The 17,125-nt window shown below is 39.4% G+C and overlaps 1 protein-coding gene across 4 annotated transcripts; it reads right to left on the reverse strand.

Annotated features, from left to right (window-relative positions):
- Window positions 1-1,180: 1,180 nt before the first annotated feature.
- LOC115739822 (mediator of RNA polymerase II transcription subunit 16) lies at window positions 1,181-16,687 on the reverse strand. Of its 4 annotated transcripts, none has more exons than XM_048285335.1 (16): window positions 16,673-16,687; window positions 16,006-16,358; window positions 14,193-14,261; window positions 13,626-13,714; window positions 13,017-13,129; window positions 12,755-12,856; window positions 12,099-12,189; window positions 10,853-11,449; window positions 10,103-10,721; window positions 9,888-9,967; window positions 8,849-8,931; window positions 5,020-5,256; window positions 4,318-4,489; window positions 2,872-3,389; window positions 2,486-2,662; window positions 1,181-2,148 (listed from the first exon to the last, which is right to left on the reverse strand). In XM_048285335.1, the coding sequence occupies exons 2-16, from the start codon at window positions 16,287-16,289 to the stop codon at window positions 1,633-1,635; spliced, it is 3,747 nt and encodes a 1,248-aa protein (XP_048141292.1). In that variant the 5' UTR covers window positions 16,290-16,358; window positions 16,673-16,687; the 3' UTR covers window positions 1,181-1,632. The 4 variants fall into 4 exon arrangements, with proteins under 4 accessions (XP_048141292.1, XP_048141293.1, XP_030528959.1 ...); XM_048285336.1 differs by lacking the exon at window positions 16,673-16,687 and adding an exon at window positions 15,733-15,893 and having other exon boundaries at window positions 16,006-16,147; XM_030673099.2 differs by lacking the exon at window positions 16,673-16,687 and having other exon boundaries at window positions 16,006-16,534.
- Window positions 16,688-17,125: the final 438 nt, after the last annotated feature.

Raw genomic sequence — 17,125 nt, forward strand, 5'->3', positions numbered from 1 at the left:
GTTTTTCATGCCACGACTAGGAAATCATCCCTCCGAGGATTAACGGAAAAATTACCACAAAAATTTTTTTTTTTCCCAAAACTAAACTTTTTTCTTTATTTTTTTTTCCAATTAAGTAACTATTTGTGTTTGAAAAAAAAATATATCTTTTTATATTTGTGCTAATTCAGTCAATACAAATCAATTTCGATCGATTGATTGAATGTTACCCGTCCTATGTAGTGCGGCCGGTGTTGACGTAAACAATTTCTAATAATATCATAATATTTTTTGAAATTTTCATCTATTTTTTTTTTACTCTTTTTTTTTCTTATTTATTTTTTCTATAATTATCGATGACGTTACCACCCACTTTAGAAGAAAAGAAAATAATTAAAAAGAACAATCTTAAAATGTATTAAAATATTATTAAAAATTCTTAACGTCATTATTGGTTGTGCCAAGTAAGAAGATTGACGTCTATATTAACGATTTTCCTCCAAAATTGATCGGATTGACTGAATTTGCGTAAATGCAAAATGTACTCAATTGGCACAAAAACAAAAAGAGTTTAGAACTAAAGTATCACAATTGTAATGAATTTAAGATTTATTTTGATAATTTTCTCAAGGATTAACATGTTTCGATACGCCTATACAGCAAATGCGAAAATGACACTGGATTTTACATTCTCGAACTTTACAGCACAATCAACAAAAAAGTACTTTTCAAATTACACGACTCGACACGATTGCAAAAAGTACGAAGTGCCAGCTACAAAGACCTCGAAGCAAATAACCTTGCTCGTTGAATTTAAAGGGAAAATAGAAATATGATTATGATTCTCTAGTCCTAACTTGCATGTTAATAAGAATAACGAACCCGTTGTAATTCAATTACGCAACTTATTAAATACGTATGATGCTCTATGGCCGACGCGGATTAGCACAAATTACAATCACAACCACACCGGCCAACACCAATTACCGGGATTTTATAGGTCGGCGCACCGCATTATTTGCCGCCTCTTTCCGGCATCCATTTGTCCCTGCCGAATCCAACAGGGACAGTAGACCAATTCTCGACAGACTAAAAAAATCACAAAAACATAAACATAAGGAAGGGAATTGCCCTGTGATGTTTTTACATGTTGTAGCATGACAAATTAGGATACACTCGGGCCAGAAAAGAAAAATGCACATAAACAAGAAGATATAACCTTCTCAGCTGTACGAAATTTATTCCTTTACAACAGTGTTCCGGCATGTACTTGCAGCGCTATCAGGACTCTGGTAATTGCAAGGAACGCGGGAGTAGAAACAGATAGAAGGAACCGGCCAAATTACCGCCTTCAATGCACCACCATTTTCGTTGTCAAGGTCAAGAATCTTGGCTAGACCAAGTAGTTCTGCTGAACCATTAGGTACTGTACCAAGGTGTCTTATCATTAGGCCTTCCCCAAGGCTGTCTGGGTGCATCTCGACTTTCTCTTGGCGACACCAGAAGCCAACAACATTGCCCTCCTGAGAACCTTCCCGAAATCAACCTTTGGGGATGAACTTAACAAGATCTTCCACATGGAACGGATCAACAAATGAGAAGATAGGAGCTTCATTTATACAACAGAGGCAAAATGTAAGGAATAAGGGCCATTTACATAACCCGGACCCAAGCTCCACCACAAATTGGACATCCATGAACCCATCGGCTGATCCAATGAGTCTCCCGCTCATTTTGATTGGGTGGACTAGCGGAGCCCGGCGAAGCAAAAGCAGAAGTCTGCCTCAAGCATCTCATGCATTTATACCACATTCCATCCAGACCAGTTTTCCACACGGCTGTGATGACGTCCCTTCGAGATCCCATTATACCAAGATACGCACCCAAGCCCACCGAGGTATTCAATCCAAAAGCCGCATCTCTCTCTGACATCCTACGCTTCCTTGGCCATAAACTGAGGACCCCAGGATACGCATCAAAAGCTTCAAAAGAGCTTGAATCCGAAGTACTGTTGCTCGATTTCGGGTTATCCTCTGGACCTGCATCATCTGGATCGGACCAAGGACCACCATGCATATTGCGCCTGTACCACTCTTCAGCAGGCGGATGAAGCTCCAATTCGCGAAGCAACAAACCAGCTGCATCCGCGCCTCTAGGCCGGGGCATACTCTAGATAGCCCACCAGATAGAAAAAGGTACAAAATACTTGAGTTGATACACTAAAACAGGAACTTCGGAACTTAAAACAAGAATGTGGCATGTAAAATAGAATCCTTAGTCTGTTTCTTTTCAACCCAGTCTAATTGCCCATAAATTGAGTAGAACAAAAATCCAAAACACATGATCAGTTTGAGCATGTAAACAGATGCATCTTTGCCCATACAACAAACAAAAAACTACCAGCAAATTTGCCAACATGCAAACTGGATACTAGAACAATTTACGTGAAGAAATGAGAAAAATACATAGATTAAAGATAATACAGTAAGAGTAAATCCAGTAATACCTGCATATATGGACCCAGGGATGCTTCCACAACTTCAGGCAATACAGTGTAATTCCCATCTATGTAATGCAATCGAACCTGAATGCCGCCGCTCCCAACCTGAGAAACTGGCAAAGGATGTGCTAGAGGAGCCGTTCGGAGACAAAGATCTCTAAGGATGAGAAAAAGGACCTTCACCTACAAGACAAAGATGTCAGAGTCTTCTACACAATATCCTTTCCTATTGCCAGGGTACAGAAAAAACATTGCATTATTCATCAATTAAAAACAGAACAACCAAACTGAGAGCTGCTGAAAGATGATTTTTACTTAAAAACAGAAGTCAAAAGCTCAAAGCAGGAAATTTATTGGAAGTTAAGACCCAAAAAACTAAGCCTAATCTCTACCTCTTCGAATGTGTATCCTTGGCCAGCATTACCCGACCCCAATCTTGACCTTCCAGCAGGACCTTCTTCCGCTGCCTTTGATCCGGTTGTCACCTGACCAGCACGAGCTCCATGACCTTCATCTGACCTGGTGATGGATGATGCCGGCTTTGTGGAATTAGAATTCATTTCTTCGACCTTGCCAGGGCCACCAGGCTGTGGTTTTTGCCCATTTGAGTCGCTCATTCTCTGAGCAGTACCCGCAAAGCGAGGTAACTGGCTTCGCCGGAAGAAATAGCAGAAGAGAAGTAATTGGCACAATCTGTGGAGGAAATGGCAGTCACCAATCAGTCTAACAGCTGGTGTTCCAGGAAACGTTCCTGTGTTGATACTGATTGGCATGAAGGATGATGGACCACTTATGGGGGGAGCTGCACCGGAGGCTACTTCACTTGTGTTACTAATCTTGGCAATAGCTCCTTGTACCCAGGCATTTATCTGGGTGCTGCCAGAAGAGCTTGCAGTGCCACTTTGACCAGCTGAAGAAGAAAAGGAACACTAGAAAATATGAGAGGCTAATTAAGAAAAAACAATCTAAGTTTACAGAAGCATACCCCATGAGCAGTATGAAATTTGCATGTTTCGCAATTCTAAAAGTATAAATAACACTACTCAGGCTATGAATTGAACTTACCAACGACATTTCCTACATGATTTATTACCCAACTTTTATTCTTCGGATCAATCTATTAATGACTTAAGACAATCTGACTAAGATTACCCTATATCAGTCAATTAATACACTAAAAAACTTGGTTGAGGCTAAAGAAACTCATAAAGGCCAGACTAATCTACTACAACTTAATCAACTCTCGAAGGGAGATGGAGCCATTGTTCTTCTTCTTCTTCTTCCCTTTATTAGTATGCAATTGATAAGAATATAGATGGCAACACTGATTGAGAAGTTTTGAGATAATGTCTGGTGAGATTTTAGTCAAGTCTCATGACATCATTGATCATTACCTTGTCTATCAAGAGAGACGTGCGACAGAATTACTACTTCAACACACACAAACACAGGTGGAAGAATCACGTCCTGAGAATTTGCATTTTCCCACTAAGGTAGAATTAAGTTTGAAGGTGAAATCTTAATTAATGGGCAATATGAACACCATCTTCTCAATTTGCAACATTAATTCCTAGTTTAGGTGGTCTATCGAATCTTTCTAAGAAATTCCAGAATTTGTAATTGATCCAAGCACTTATGCTTTGATTCAATATTTAACAACCATGGTAATATGAATGACTGTCAAAGTAAGGTCAAACTTCTGTATGACCTAGAATCTTTCATCAATCCATCGAAATTGGGGTCTCAAAGAACAGAAAGCTCATACTGGAAAATCCCCAATTTTACCAAAGTTAACTCTTGAAAAGCAGCAAATTGGTTACAAAGTGGAGTGCATGTACCTTGACTTGTCGTGGGAGATGCTGATGTTTGGTTTGGACTAGTGACCATGTTCCGGTTACTGCCAGTTCCTGCATTGACAGCATGACTGGCCAATGTGCGACAAAAACTAGCATAGCGCCGTAACCTTGTGATAAAATGTGAAGCCAGATCAAGAACTGCATCAACATAAGCCTGCAACACACCTTTGACAGTCAGAAACATGTATACCATGATATCTTTGTTGTAGTTGAAGCAAATTGCCGTAGTCTGGATAGAAGAAAAGGTCAACACGATGGGGAGGAGACAGCTGGAGGGTACACAACAAATGCATTAATTAAAAGGAGATTGTATTAGATGGCATTTGAAAGTGAATGCTAAAGAGAACTCTATGCAAGAGAATACCATAGCCCTTTATTTCACACATCCAATGACAATATTGTTATATTTCATACATAGAATCATTTGAAAGCCAAAAGACATCCGGGCAGCCATTTTTTACAGCAAAAGCTACCTTTCTTTATTTAAAAGCTGATTGTCCTAGATCTTTTGTAAATGAATTTCACCCTCACATTGCCCATAATGGATTCAGTTTAGACGCTAGACATAAAGATGGTCATCAAAATAAAGGCCTCAAGCAATGGAAAAACAAAGCCAGAAGATCTGCACTTCCATATGACAACAAGGAAATCTAATATAAAAAACCAAAATGAAGGTGAAAGGACCTGTATACTAGGGACAAGTGCCGGGTCAACAGCCAGAGCTTCAGGATCGATTCCAGCAAACATTTCACTAGATGCCTGCCATGGCTCAGGTACTAAGGCTGAAGGATTCACCAAAGCAGACTCAATACCCTTCCCCAGCATATCTAGCAACAACCTAGCTTGCATATCTAGTACCATTGCCCTGACCTCTTGAGCATTTGTACCTTCCAAAAGCCGGCATTTTATACGGTCAAGACTCTGCATGTGAAGGAGAAGTTCTGTTAACCAGGAGGGATGACAATCTTTCAGCAACTCATCGTACATAGATGATACAAAGCAAATGGCAGTGTCAGCTTAACAATGCCTCGCTCTCACAAGTATGAGAAACACAGCAACCAAAAATACCAAAAAGAAACTTCACTTTGCAAACAGCTCAAAGTACGAGGAATTTGTTTCCCTCTCTCGATTTGGGCTAGCATTTTTAATGGGAACATCTACTGTCATTGTCATTTCCTACAACAAAAACCTACAAGCATGTTATAATCATCAGGAACAGTTAACAAAACCACTATTCAGAATAGCACCATATAGAGGTGGCCACGGGCTGGTTTGGGCCCAGAACCGGCCCGTTGACCAACCGAAATTGGCGGTTCCGAGCCAGTTCCAACCTGCCAATTAGCCGTTGGGCTATCTTAAAAAAAAAAGGGGGAAGGGAAGAGCCAACGGCCCAATTTATCCAACGGTCAAATGCAATGCAACGGACGGATGCTTTTTTTTTCCTTAATTTATTAAAACTATCTTAAATCTCTATAAATATCCCTCCTCCCTTTCATTTTTTCTCACAAATTCTCTCAATTCTCTCAATCCGCTCAATTCTCTCAATCCCGACTCAATTCTCTCAATTTTCTGAGCCCACTTTCTACTCCATTCTCTAAAAAAAAAGGGCAAGTGGAAGCAAATTTAGTGACGGGGGAAAGAGCGCGATGCGGATGGGGAATCCGATTATCCTCATCCTCATGAATATGATTCTCGTGAATTAATGTTGGGTAGACGAGTGTGATAATATCAACGTTATTCCCAACGTCAAACACGTCCCAACGCAAGAAAATCTTCATCCTTCTACCGGTATCGAAGAAACGTTAACAACAAAGGAGTAGGAACGGGAGGGTACATCCAACATATGGAAACACTTCACGAAGGAACATTTAGGTGAAAACAAGTATTAGGTAAAATGTAAATATTATGAGAACATACGGTTTTATAATAGGAGGCGGCTATGGAACATTTAAACAAGATTCGAGGTCAAAACATGCAACGCAAACGGGGATCAACACCAATCAACAACAAATTTTCGGGTATGCCAATCCTAACACTTTTCCTTTATTTCGTTATAATGAAAAAGTTTATAAAGAAGCATTAGCTCAATATGCTGCCATTGATCGTTTACCGATTAATATTAGTGAAAATTTTGGTTTTAATTTTTTTTATAAACATTGCATATACTCTACAAGCAAAAACCCGTTCCGAGAAATACTCTTAAATGGAAAATTTTTTAGCTTTATAAAAAAGGAAAAAAAAATTTGAAAAACTTTTTACCAATTTCAATGGACGTACGCATATAGGTAGCAACATTTGGAGTGATCCTGGGCAAACTCATTTTTATATGAGTATCACATGTTATTCGATAGGTGACAATTGGAACGTTAAAAAAAGAGTCATTGCATTTCGAGTTTTTGATGATACGAATACGGCCAATAATATTTATAAAGTAATTAGGCAAGTTTTAGAAGAATATAATTTGATTAATAAAATTTTTTCAATTGGTTTTGATAATGCCACAGCAAATACCGCTTCCATTCCCTATTTAGAAAAGATATGTAAACCGCTTTTGGTGGACAATTTTTTCACATTAAATGTGCTTGCCATATTTTAAATTTATGCGAACAAGATGATTTACGAACTCTTGATACTTTTCTCAGCCCAATAAAGAAAGCAATTCAATTTTTATGGACACATCCTCAAATTATGAAAGAAAGGGATAGATTTTGTAAAGCAAATAGAACAACACCAAAAAAATTTCCAAAAGATGTTTTTACTCGTTGGAATTCTACCTATAAGTTACTTAATCAATATTTTACTTATAATTATTTATTATGTATGTTTATTTCGAATAATGTTTCCAAAATTAATTTATTCTCACAAGATTGGGATATTTGCAAAAAAAAATAGATTTTTTAGAAGTTTTTAACGAAGTTTCTCTGGTGTTTATTATCTTACCACGCATTTATTTTTAATAGAGTGTTAATATTGCTAGTGTTTTTGAAGAATATGAAAAAGATGATCAATTAGCTCCGACTATTATAACAATGCAAGGAAAATGGCTACTTTATTATATCGAAATTCCTCTTATTTATTTGGTTGCTTTTATTTTCGATCCATGTGTAAAATTAGATGGTTTAGGTGATTATCTGAATATGATTGTTTACATTTAAATGAAACATTAAATTTTAGAATTATACAAGCAGCGGTTAAAGACACAATTGTAGAATAGTATAGTGAATTTTTTAGTACATATGATTTAGGTAATAGTGGACCTTCCCAATCTAGTGACGTACAAAGCGGGAAGAGTAGTAGAATTAATAGAGGGTACAAAATGCTGATAAGTCCGCAAAAAAGACAAAATGGAGCAACGGGTAATATTTCGAAAATAGACATTTAACCATTTCTCTTGAGATTGGTGAATCCGAAGGCACAGATTTTCCAATTCTAGAGTGGTGGAGGAGTCATTCAACTCAATTCCCAACCCTCGTTCTCATTGCAAGACAGAGATTAGCAACCCTTTGTTCAACGATTGCGATTGAATAAGCATTTAGTGCTGAAGAATTAATTTTGGATGACCGACGTTCAAGATTACATCCATATTTGGTGGAGGCTCAAGTTTGTCTCGATGATTGGACAAAGGCTCAATTTCGATAATAAGAAATGGATCGCAACGCGTAAGTCGAATTCTTCGATGATAATGATGGAAATACTACTGCCATGACTACCGGAATAGGTAGCGACGATTGACGAGGAGGTAAGTTTGAGTTATCAAAGGTAAAAGAACTACATGAGCCTTAATTCTTCTATCTCCAAAAAGATATGTAGGTGCTTAATGATAATTCATTAAGTTCAAGCCCTTTCCCCCTCCCTTCCCCTACCCCTCCAAAATTTGATTATAATGTACAATTTGATGATAATTTATATTTAATAATTTTTTTTATTTCATAATTTATTATTTAAAAATTAAATATAAAAATCGAAACCAGAACCTGCCCGGAACCGCTGGTTCCGGTTCAAGGGTGGCCACAAACCGGAACCGCCGCTTCATGAACCGGAACCGGCCGGTTCCGAACCGTGGCCACCTCTAGTACCACACCTTAACAACAAATAAGGAAAGTGAAAACCAGCATTGTCACTTAAAACTCCAAAATATTCCCCGGATAAGTCTCTCCATATTTCATTTGTGCAAACTCCAGTACTGTTTTCGGGCATACAACCAAGCAGTTTTAATGCTTAGCAAGTAAGATTTGCCTCTATATCAAAAGCTAAACCTTCTGACTTCATGTCATCATCACCCATAGTCGAGCAATATAGCAGCATTTGCTCAGAACAAGACAAACATGCTTTGATGGTTTACAATTTTGTCCTCAAACCAGACTATGTTATGGGAACCAGGGAACAAACAGTTTAGTAATACTAGAAACTTATGCACCCTAGTCCATGTCACATGAAGCCAAAATAACATCATCTAACCTGTCTACTTTAATTCTAAAGACTGCAACATCAGTATGCAATTAGTCCAACTTACAGGTCCATACTGTTGCCTGTGATGAGTCGAAGGAAGAGAATGGAAATCAGCATCCAAAACCGCAATGACACTATTGAGGGAAACTGAGAAAACAGGAAGGAAGGTATTTATTATCAAGCAAGGAGACATACTAGTCCAAACATATTTTGCAAAGAATATAAAGTATAGAATGAAACTACAAGGTTGGTATAGCAATGCAGTGTTAATGTATCATCACCATGCCATTTCATATTCTTTCCAGCCCTTCCCATCTGATAGAAAAGGATCCCATGAGACTCCTATGGGAGGCAGTAGTGGGGAATTAAAACCGAGATGATACAAATTGGTTTGAAAGGAAACAAAGTCTTCTTGAGTGAATTTGTCGTGTTCTGGTTGGATTGGATTGGTTGACTGTTTGACAGATTCCCGGTTCAAATAAAATAGTCATCTCCACCAATCGAGATCCTACAGTTAAAGGGAGCAAAATGCAAAGTATTGTTTTTCTTCAACATAGTTGACTGAAGATTATATTTTCATGTTTGACATTACCTAGGTAATGCCTAAGAGTGATTAAGACTGCATAGGCAAAATAGTTAGAGATCCAGGGTTCACATCACCACTACTTTTGTAGTTCAGAAGAATCAAACCCAAATTGACTCCTAAGGAAGGTAGCAGTAACTAGAAGTTACTGTCAAATGACAATCCAAAGATCTAAATTACCAAGGTTGGTCGATTGCAACCATCATTATTTTGGGATCAAATTGCTTTGGTTCTACCCATATAGGCTAAAACATATTAGTATATCCCAAATAATACACATGCTTGCTCCCTTGCAATAGAAAAGAAGGCAAAGGGAGCAATAGTGATATCCAGAAAATATCTAGCTAAGAAATCTTCACCAAGAAGCTATCAAGTATTGAGACTTCTTCTCAAGTGAGACATTTCGTCATCGTTAGCAGGTTTTAATCATATGACCAAACCTATTTAGAGAGATAAGATTTGGTTGTTGTAATATCATCAAAATGGGCTATAACATTTTCAGAGTAGTTTCAATGCTTACCAATCTCGCACTCGGCAGCACTCTGCGTGCACCCAACAGCATCCCACCAATCAACACCAACCATAAGACTCCACCAAAACCTGCATGGAAATACAACAGATTCCATCATGCTAAACATTGTCATGCCCAAAATCCAGATCAAGATCCTCAAAGGATCTAGCAATAAGTAACTGTTGGACACACTGGAAACTATTACTGAGAAATACTAGACCAACCTCTCAGCAATTGGACGTTCCCAGGTGGATGAGTTAGCCTTTACTTGACTACTAGGAAGAGCAGGAGGAAGGACACGAATAATCTTCAGCATGGTTTGGTCCTTCTTGCTGTCGTGCCAAACAGAAGCTGAGCAGCAGCTTGTGGAAGAGAAGGCAGGAGCAGCAATTGCAGAGCCAACATTAATCTGGTAATTATCAACAGCTGCAAAATTTGGCCCTGAAAAAATGTGGACCCCACCTCGTAGAAAAGCAATAGCGATCTCTCCACCATGTGCAGAATAGACAATTCGAGCAAGTGTTCTGACATCACTTGGCAAGTCAAAGGGATCAAAAGAGACCCTTTTCGCCCTCTCAGCGCCAGAATCAGATGTCTTCACACCATCAGAGGTAGGTCCTGTGGCAAGTGATTGATGGGATTTGAAATCACTTGTTGGTGGTATGCTTGTGTCAACTTTTGATTGCCAAACTGTTTGCATGGGTGCCTGCCCACCAAAACTAGAACTAGGGTTACCAAAGATTTGATGGATAACAACAGGCTGAAGAGATGATTCCCAGCGTTGTACTCTCCATCCTGTAATTGAAGGACCCTCATCCGGATCATAAGGGGACATGTACTGCCCTGCAAAATGAAGTATCAGTGATTGGTAAATTCCTACTCAGGGCCCACTGACAAATAATTCATCCTAACCAGAAAGAAAAAAAATTGTAAAATACAACAATAGCGGCACGAAAGAGAGCACAAAAAGTTACCCTCAACTATAACAATAGCTATAACAGAGCCGCCGCACGTAGGATCAAACGCAACAGCTGTAACACCCGAACCCCATGTGGTGGTCGCTGCTGATTGCGCTGCAGCTTCAGGACTCACATAAGCAGAAAAGTTTGAAACAGGTGAACAATGCAGAGATACTGCATCATTTAGATCTTGATCCGTCTGCCTTTTGCCTTGCTTCGCCTCAGACAATAAGTACTCCTGCCAACTGAACAAATAAGCAGCCAAAGGAGCAAAGCCAGCCCAATTGGGTGGATTGACCGAAGGTGGGACCCCAGTTGTTGCACTAGCCTTTGGAGTTGCTTGAAATCCATTTCCAGGACCAGGAGTGACCTCCCACACAACAACGGTTGAAGGGTTTACTATTGGAACGCCTGCAACATGCATCGCACCACTATCTGTTATGATTGCATCAGCAGCCATGATCCCACTGGGACCAGCACCCAAGAGTCCTTTACTTGTGTGAAACCACTTTGGCGCAACACCACTCTGACTTGGAGGCCACTGGGACCAGTTTAACTGAACAGATCCAGATGAAAAAACGGAACATACGCAGAGAAAATTGGGCCATCTAGCTGCAACAAGTTCATTTATCACATATCCAGAACTCAAATTAGAGAGTAAAGAAATTTGCAGGTCATCATATTCACAATGTCATAAATCTCTATTCGAAAGTAGAGGTCATACCAATGCTTCCTTCATGGTTCACTATGGACTATCTACATTTTTACTAATCAAATTTATATAACACCCAATGAAGTTATTAGAAGGCATAAATCAGAAAGCTTCAAATACAGATTATATTCCTACTATCATCTCTCTCAATCATTAATCTATAACAATACACTCCATTATCCAGTGTTCATTCTTTTGCAAAATACCATTGTGAATTACACAGCCAGCACACAGACCTATACTGGATTTATTGGTCAAGTGCGTGAATTAAATCAAAATGCGAAGACAATGTTCACCATTCTAATGGGTCAATTGATAAATATAATAGGCAAGATAAAAAGAGAGTTAAATGCCAAATTTCTACCTCAAAAGTTACCCTATCAGGGGGATTCCTAGGTTTACTCTCATCCAAAAGTCAATCCGAGCTGAATCCATGTAATATTATTACTTCATTCTTCTCAAATTTTTGAAGGTCTAAGAGAAAAATACTTGCCAGAAGCATAAAAAGGGATGATGCCATAAGTAAGCTCACCATGACAATAAACGTACCTGAAGTTTGTGACTGCTGGGAAAGGAATTTTTCCTCAAAAGTTGACTTCGAATTAGCGAGAGTACTAGATTTAGAGGAAAGCCACCTATACTGATTTTAAAACAAACAAACCAACAAATAGTGTTCAGAAGACCGATAATACAAACCAACCTAACCATAGCTGATGGTAAAAACCAATATAGTAACATGCAAGAGGGTGACACGGAACCATGGTTGACCCAAAAAAAAAAAAAAAAAAGAACTAGATTACTGTAAAGAGTAATGAAAAACTGGAGTAGGGAACAGACATCACTTGTAGTTCATTTTCCATCAGGAAATGGCTTACTGGACCAGCAATACATCCTAAAGCCTTAATTCTTAGAAAAGCATCCCAGATTAGAAGATATGCAAGGGCATGAAGCTACATGACGCCAGACCTTTATGAAATTTTAAGAATTCTACACATAATCAATTACACAGGACACATCGATAAGAAGGCTATTAGTAAGTTTATAAAGAGAGAGACAAGGTGTCAAACATATATCTTTGCTCATACCAGATAATAATACAGATTCCTCCATTCATCCTTTAATAAGCTAAATCAATCAATCATCAGTTGAGAATTATACAACAAAATTTAAACCAAAATTAAAGCAGAAGCACCAAAATAACATACCGGAGACACCCCAGATAACCACTTTGTAACAACAGCAATATCCTGCCGCCATTGATGCTCACATTGCCAGCAGCTAGCATCCTTTACCAGATTAGCTGGCCCCTGAAAGAAAGAAATACACTGTAATTAGTGTAGTCAAACATAATGAAAAAATTCAATGATGTAGCCCATCTCGTAAGATGGAGAAATAAGTTTATTGGCAAGATCCGTGGAAAAAGGCCTTGAGTGTATGAAGAAAACAAAATCCAGAAGGCTTGCTTACTTGAGATGGTTGAGTCCAGATAGTGACACTCCCATGAAAATTAGCTATTAGTAATGCTCGAGGGCATGAGCTCGGGGACCATTCAATAAATTGAACAGAATCTCTAGGAGAATCTGCAGAAAAATTCAAAGTAAGTACTTGTAATTCATATTATTTGGGCAGATCCTTGAAGAGAAGGGAAGATATATCACCCGTCAACAAATAACAGATTAGGACTACAACGACAAAGCTGAATGGAAACAAAGCACGAAAAGAGTACTACTCACCCCAGTGTTCTGGGGTAAGGATAGACATTAATGGTCAGTCTGTGCAATACAAAACAAAAGGAGATATCTCTGTATCATCCGAAAAGGGGGCAAACTAATCAAGCCATCAGGGTAGCAAGGCCCAACTTATCCTCAAGAACTTAAGTAAATAAACTTTTGAATACAGAATATAAGATCCTTTTTGTAAGCAACAATGGAAACATGATCATTGACTAGGCAAATAGTTCACTTTTCTCATGAAACCTTTAAGACCGAAGAACTCATATAGCAACTACACCCAGCACCATGACCCTTGGATATGTTATCTAAATGGATTAAATAGCAAAAGGATCAATCAAAGTACCTGCTTTGACATTAAAACCAGCACGCTCGGTTGGGCGCTCAGGAATAACAATATGGATAGGAATCCAGAATGGTGGATTAGCAGTCGAACTGGAGATAGTACAAAAAAGAAAGTACTAAATTAAAACGTCGCCTCAACTGCCGGAGAAAAACAAAGTAAAGGATCTTGCCCAACTCATTCAAAACTATCATGCATGCAGATCAGAATACCAATTGTGTGTTTCGGGGTGGCTTTTGCTTTTTCGCTTTTGGCTTTTGGCTTATACCTTTTCTTGTCCTTTCAATTTTCACTTCTATCTCATATTGAACACTTGGAAAACTTTTCAAATGTACATATGTCAACCCCAAAGAGCCATTAAGAGTTTTCCATGATCTATAATTCAAAGAGCTATTTCATTTTGCCAGTTTAGAAGCAACCAACTACCTTTGATAAGCTCCTCCAAAATGCACTATAAAACCAATTCAAAAGCAATTTGTGCAAAGCATTTTCATTAAGATAGCAGAATCAGCAGATCTACCACATTGTTCTGGGATCTATGGTAGTGAGAACCACAAAGAAACCACCAACCTAGGAATTCTTGCGCAAGTTTCAGACGCACAAGCTATCGCATTTAGCTTCCCACACCAAGCAACAGCACTGAAAAAGAAAACAAGAAGTGAATAGAAGAAATGAAAAGATAACTGCAGATCAATCATCACAGAAGCGCACATACACTAGCGACCTCTAATGTCTCGTATGCAATCACTGCATAAATCATCAAACACAATCCATTTTGACTCACATTTTGCACCCACAGAGTTATACCAAAAGAAGTCAACCGGAACAGCTTAAACTGTGCTCTACCCTACCCAAGCAAAATTTATATATCCCATACCATGAAACAAACAGCTTATTTTCCAACAGATGCATATCCCTAGTTTTTGCTTCACCTAGAAAAAAATGGCAGATATAAATTCAAGACCAACAGTGAGCTTTTCAGTCTGTCCTCACAGACATCCAATTTGGGACTTACAACTTACAGCCAAGAAGAGAACAACATTTCAGAGAGGAGAATATCACAACAAACATTTGAAACACTAGATGTACACAATGCTAACCGAGCACCAAACACACAACAAATCCAAAAACACACCATATAATTATCACTAGAAGATCCACATTCTACTAAGAAATCCACATAATGGAGATACCATGATTCTGCTTTTAAGCTATTAGTATTCAAAACCACCCTACATATGAGCCTTTCCATAACACTTATAAAGGTGCAAGTTCCCTTGGATTGTCTAGAGGGGTAGAAGTCCATGATTTGTTATAGCCATAGCAATCCTTTAAGAGGTTGATTTCAATGTCTAAGAAAGATTCAGAAAGTTATTATGTTTCCATTAACATAACGTCCACCAAACTGAATGACTGGTCCATCCATATAAGCTTTCCAATATTTTCACCTCAGCCGCGTGTCATGTTAATTTCAAACTGAGATCTCCCAACATGATACAAGGAACCTCGTTGAAAATTAAAGTCCAACAGGTGAATACACATTCAGGTGGAAGATGACAAAAGACCACGAATTACTCGAAATGTACAGTCCAGGAATTGGGTGGGCCATTTAACTAGCAATACGAATATTCATATACAGATTGCAATTGAATTCCTATTGCATGTTGCGTCTTCACTTAGCCTTTATAATACTCAATACGCTGTTCTTGGGAGTTTCAGTCTCACTTACCATTAAATCACTTGACAAACTATTAAGGTTGTCCCTATGATCAGCCCGACTAGAATGCAACCAACGTACGCCTACGGCAAGGTTTCACTTAGTTTTGAAGGAGACGATCAATTATTTATTGCCTCAAAAAAAAAAAAAAAAAAAAAGTTCTCTACCGCGTGAAAAAATAATACCAAAAGAAAACTGCTTCCGATGTTGCATGGTTCAGGTATGTAGGAAAAGTCTTCATCTGAGTGCCAGATTCAATCGCAAACCAAGTTAAAAGTCCCCCACCCAAAAGTTACACTTAAATCAATCGTTGCGAATGAGAACACTGAAATCCTTGTTAATACTTGGAAACACAGATATGCAACATCAACAACATGATCCCGATTGACATACTTCATTTGATGAGATTACCAGCACTCCCGCTTTCCGAGCGACAAAAGACACCATCCCTCCACTCGGAGGCCACAAACCACAGTTACAGAATTCCAACTAAATTCCACCAACCAATGTTGAGTCAATTCGAGGTACTCATCCCAATTCAGCACAACTCAATCCTTAAATACACAAACACGAATTGGGCTACAAACCTAACTCAACCAAAATCACCACAAGCACCAGCACACAACGTCACTAACCACCCCCCCCACCCAAAAAAAAAAAAATCACCTGAAATTCCGACACAGCTCGGGGACGCTCATCTTGTGCATCAAATCGGACCGGGGCTGCCTCAGCTGAATCGAGAACACGGTGGCCGGGCTGCTCACGGAGTCCTCCTCCATCGGCTCCTCCGCGCTGCAATCCTCCGGGCACTCTTCCTCGGCAGCCGCTGCGGCGGCGACGACTCCTGACAAGTCCTCCGCTTTCTCGGCCGGAGGCAACGGCGACGGCGATTTCGCAACCTCGAGCGACTGAGCCACGGCACCCGGCTCTTCCTCGGAGGCTTGACTCATCTCCGAGAAAACCCACGAGTCCCGGGATTTATACCGCGTAGCCGAGCAGGCGGAGCAGGGGAGAGAGAGGGAGAGAGAGAAAAAAAAGTGGGTCGTGAGTGGTGGGAAAGTCGCGATTGAAGGCGACAGGTGACACTGTGAAGGAGAGAGGATTAGTGGGGCTAGTGTGGGGGTGTGTGATTGGGTTTTGGGGCAATTGCTTTTTTAGGGTTTTGGCTTGTGGGTGTGAATTTGGGGGAATTTGTGCTCAACTTGGAGGGCAGAGAAGAAGGGTGGGCGTCGATTTGTCAAAGTCTGTGTCTTGTGCGCTAGAAAGCGAGAGAGAGAGAGAGATGATTGGCTTCTTTTGCTTGGCAAGTCGGAAGCTTTCGTTTGAAATGTGAAGAGAGAGAGAGAGAGAGAGAGAGGGGACAGGAACAGTGAAGATGAAGTCGTCAGCAAAGAGACAGATTCAACGTCCGATCCGGGAACTGGGAAAAAGGGCAGTAGCTCTTGGTGCTGCTCACGTTACTCTTCATCCTCGGACTCAAGTGCCCCCTCACCCTCGATCCATTTTGTGTCGGCTCTATCCGATTCGGTTCGATTTGACTTGGACACCGTGTGAAAACTCGAGACGGAACCACACCAGTGCAATCTTTTATGAAGAAACCAAACAAACAGAGCAAGAATGCAAATAGTTCTTTGTTTGAACTCGATTTTTAGATAGCTACGTTGTTAAATCCATAGAAAGCTTGGAGCTTAGATAAAGATAAAAATTAATCTTCTTTTTGGCTTTCCTGCCAAATTTTAAAATCAGGTTTCGAAAACTTGTGAAAAATGTTATATGGAAATATACA

Source organism: Rhodamnia argentea, chromosome 9, assembly GCF_020921035.1.
Source record: "Rhodamnia argentea isolate NSW1041297 chromosome 9, ASM2092103v1, whole genome shotgun sequence".
Lineage (NCBI taxonomy): Eukaryota > Viridiplantae > Streptophyta > Magnoliopsida > Myrtales > Myrtaceae > Rhodamnia > Rhodamnia argentea.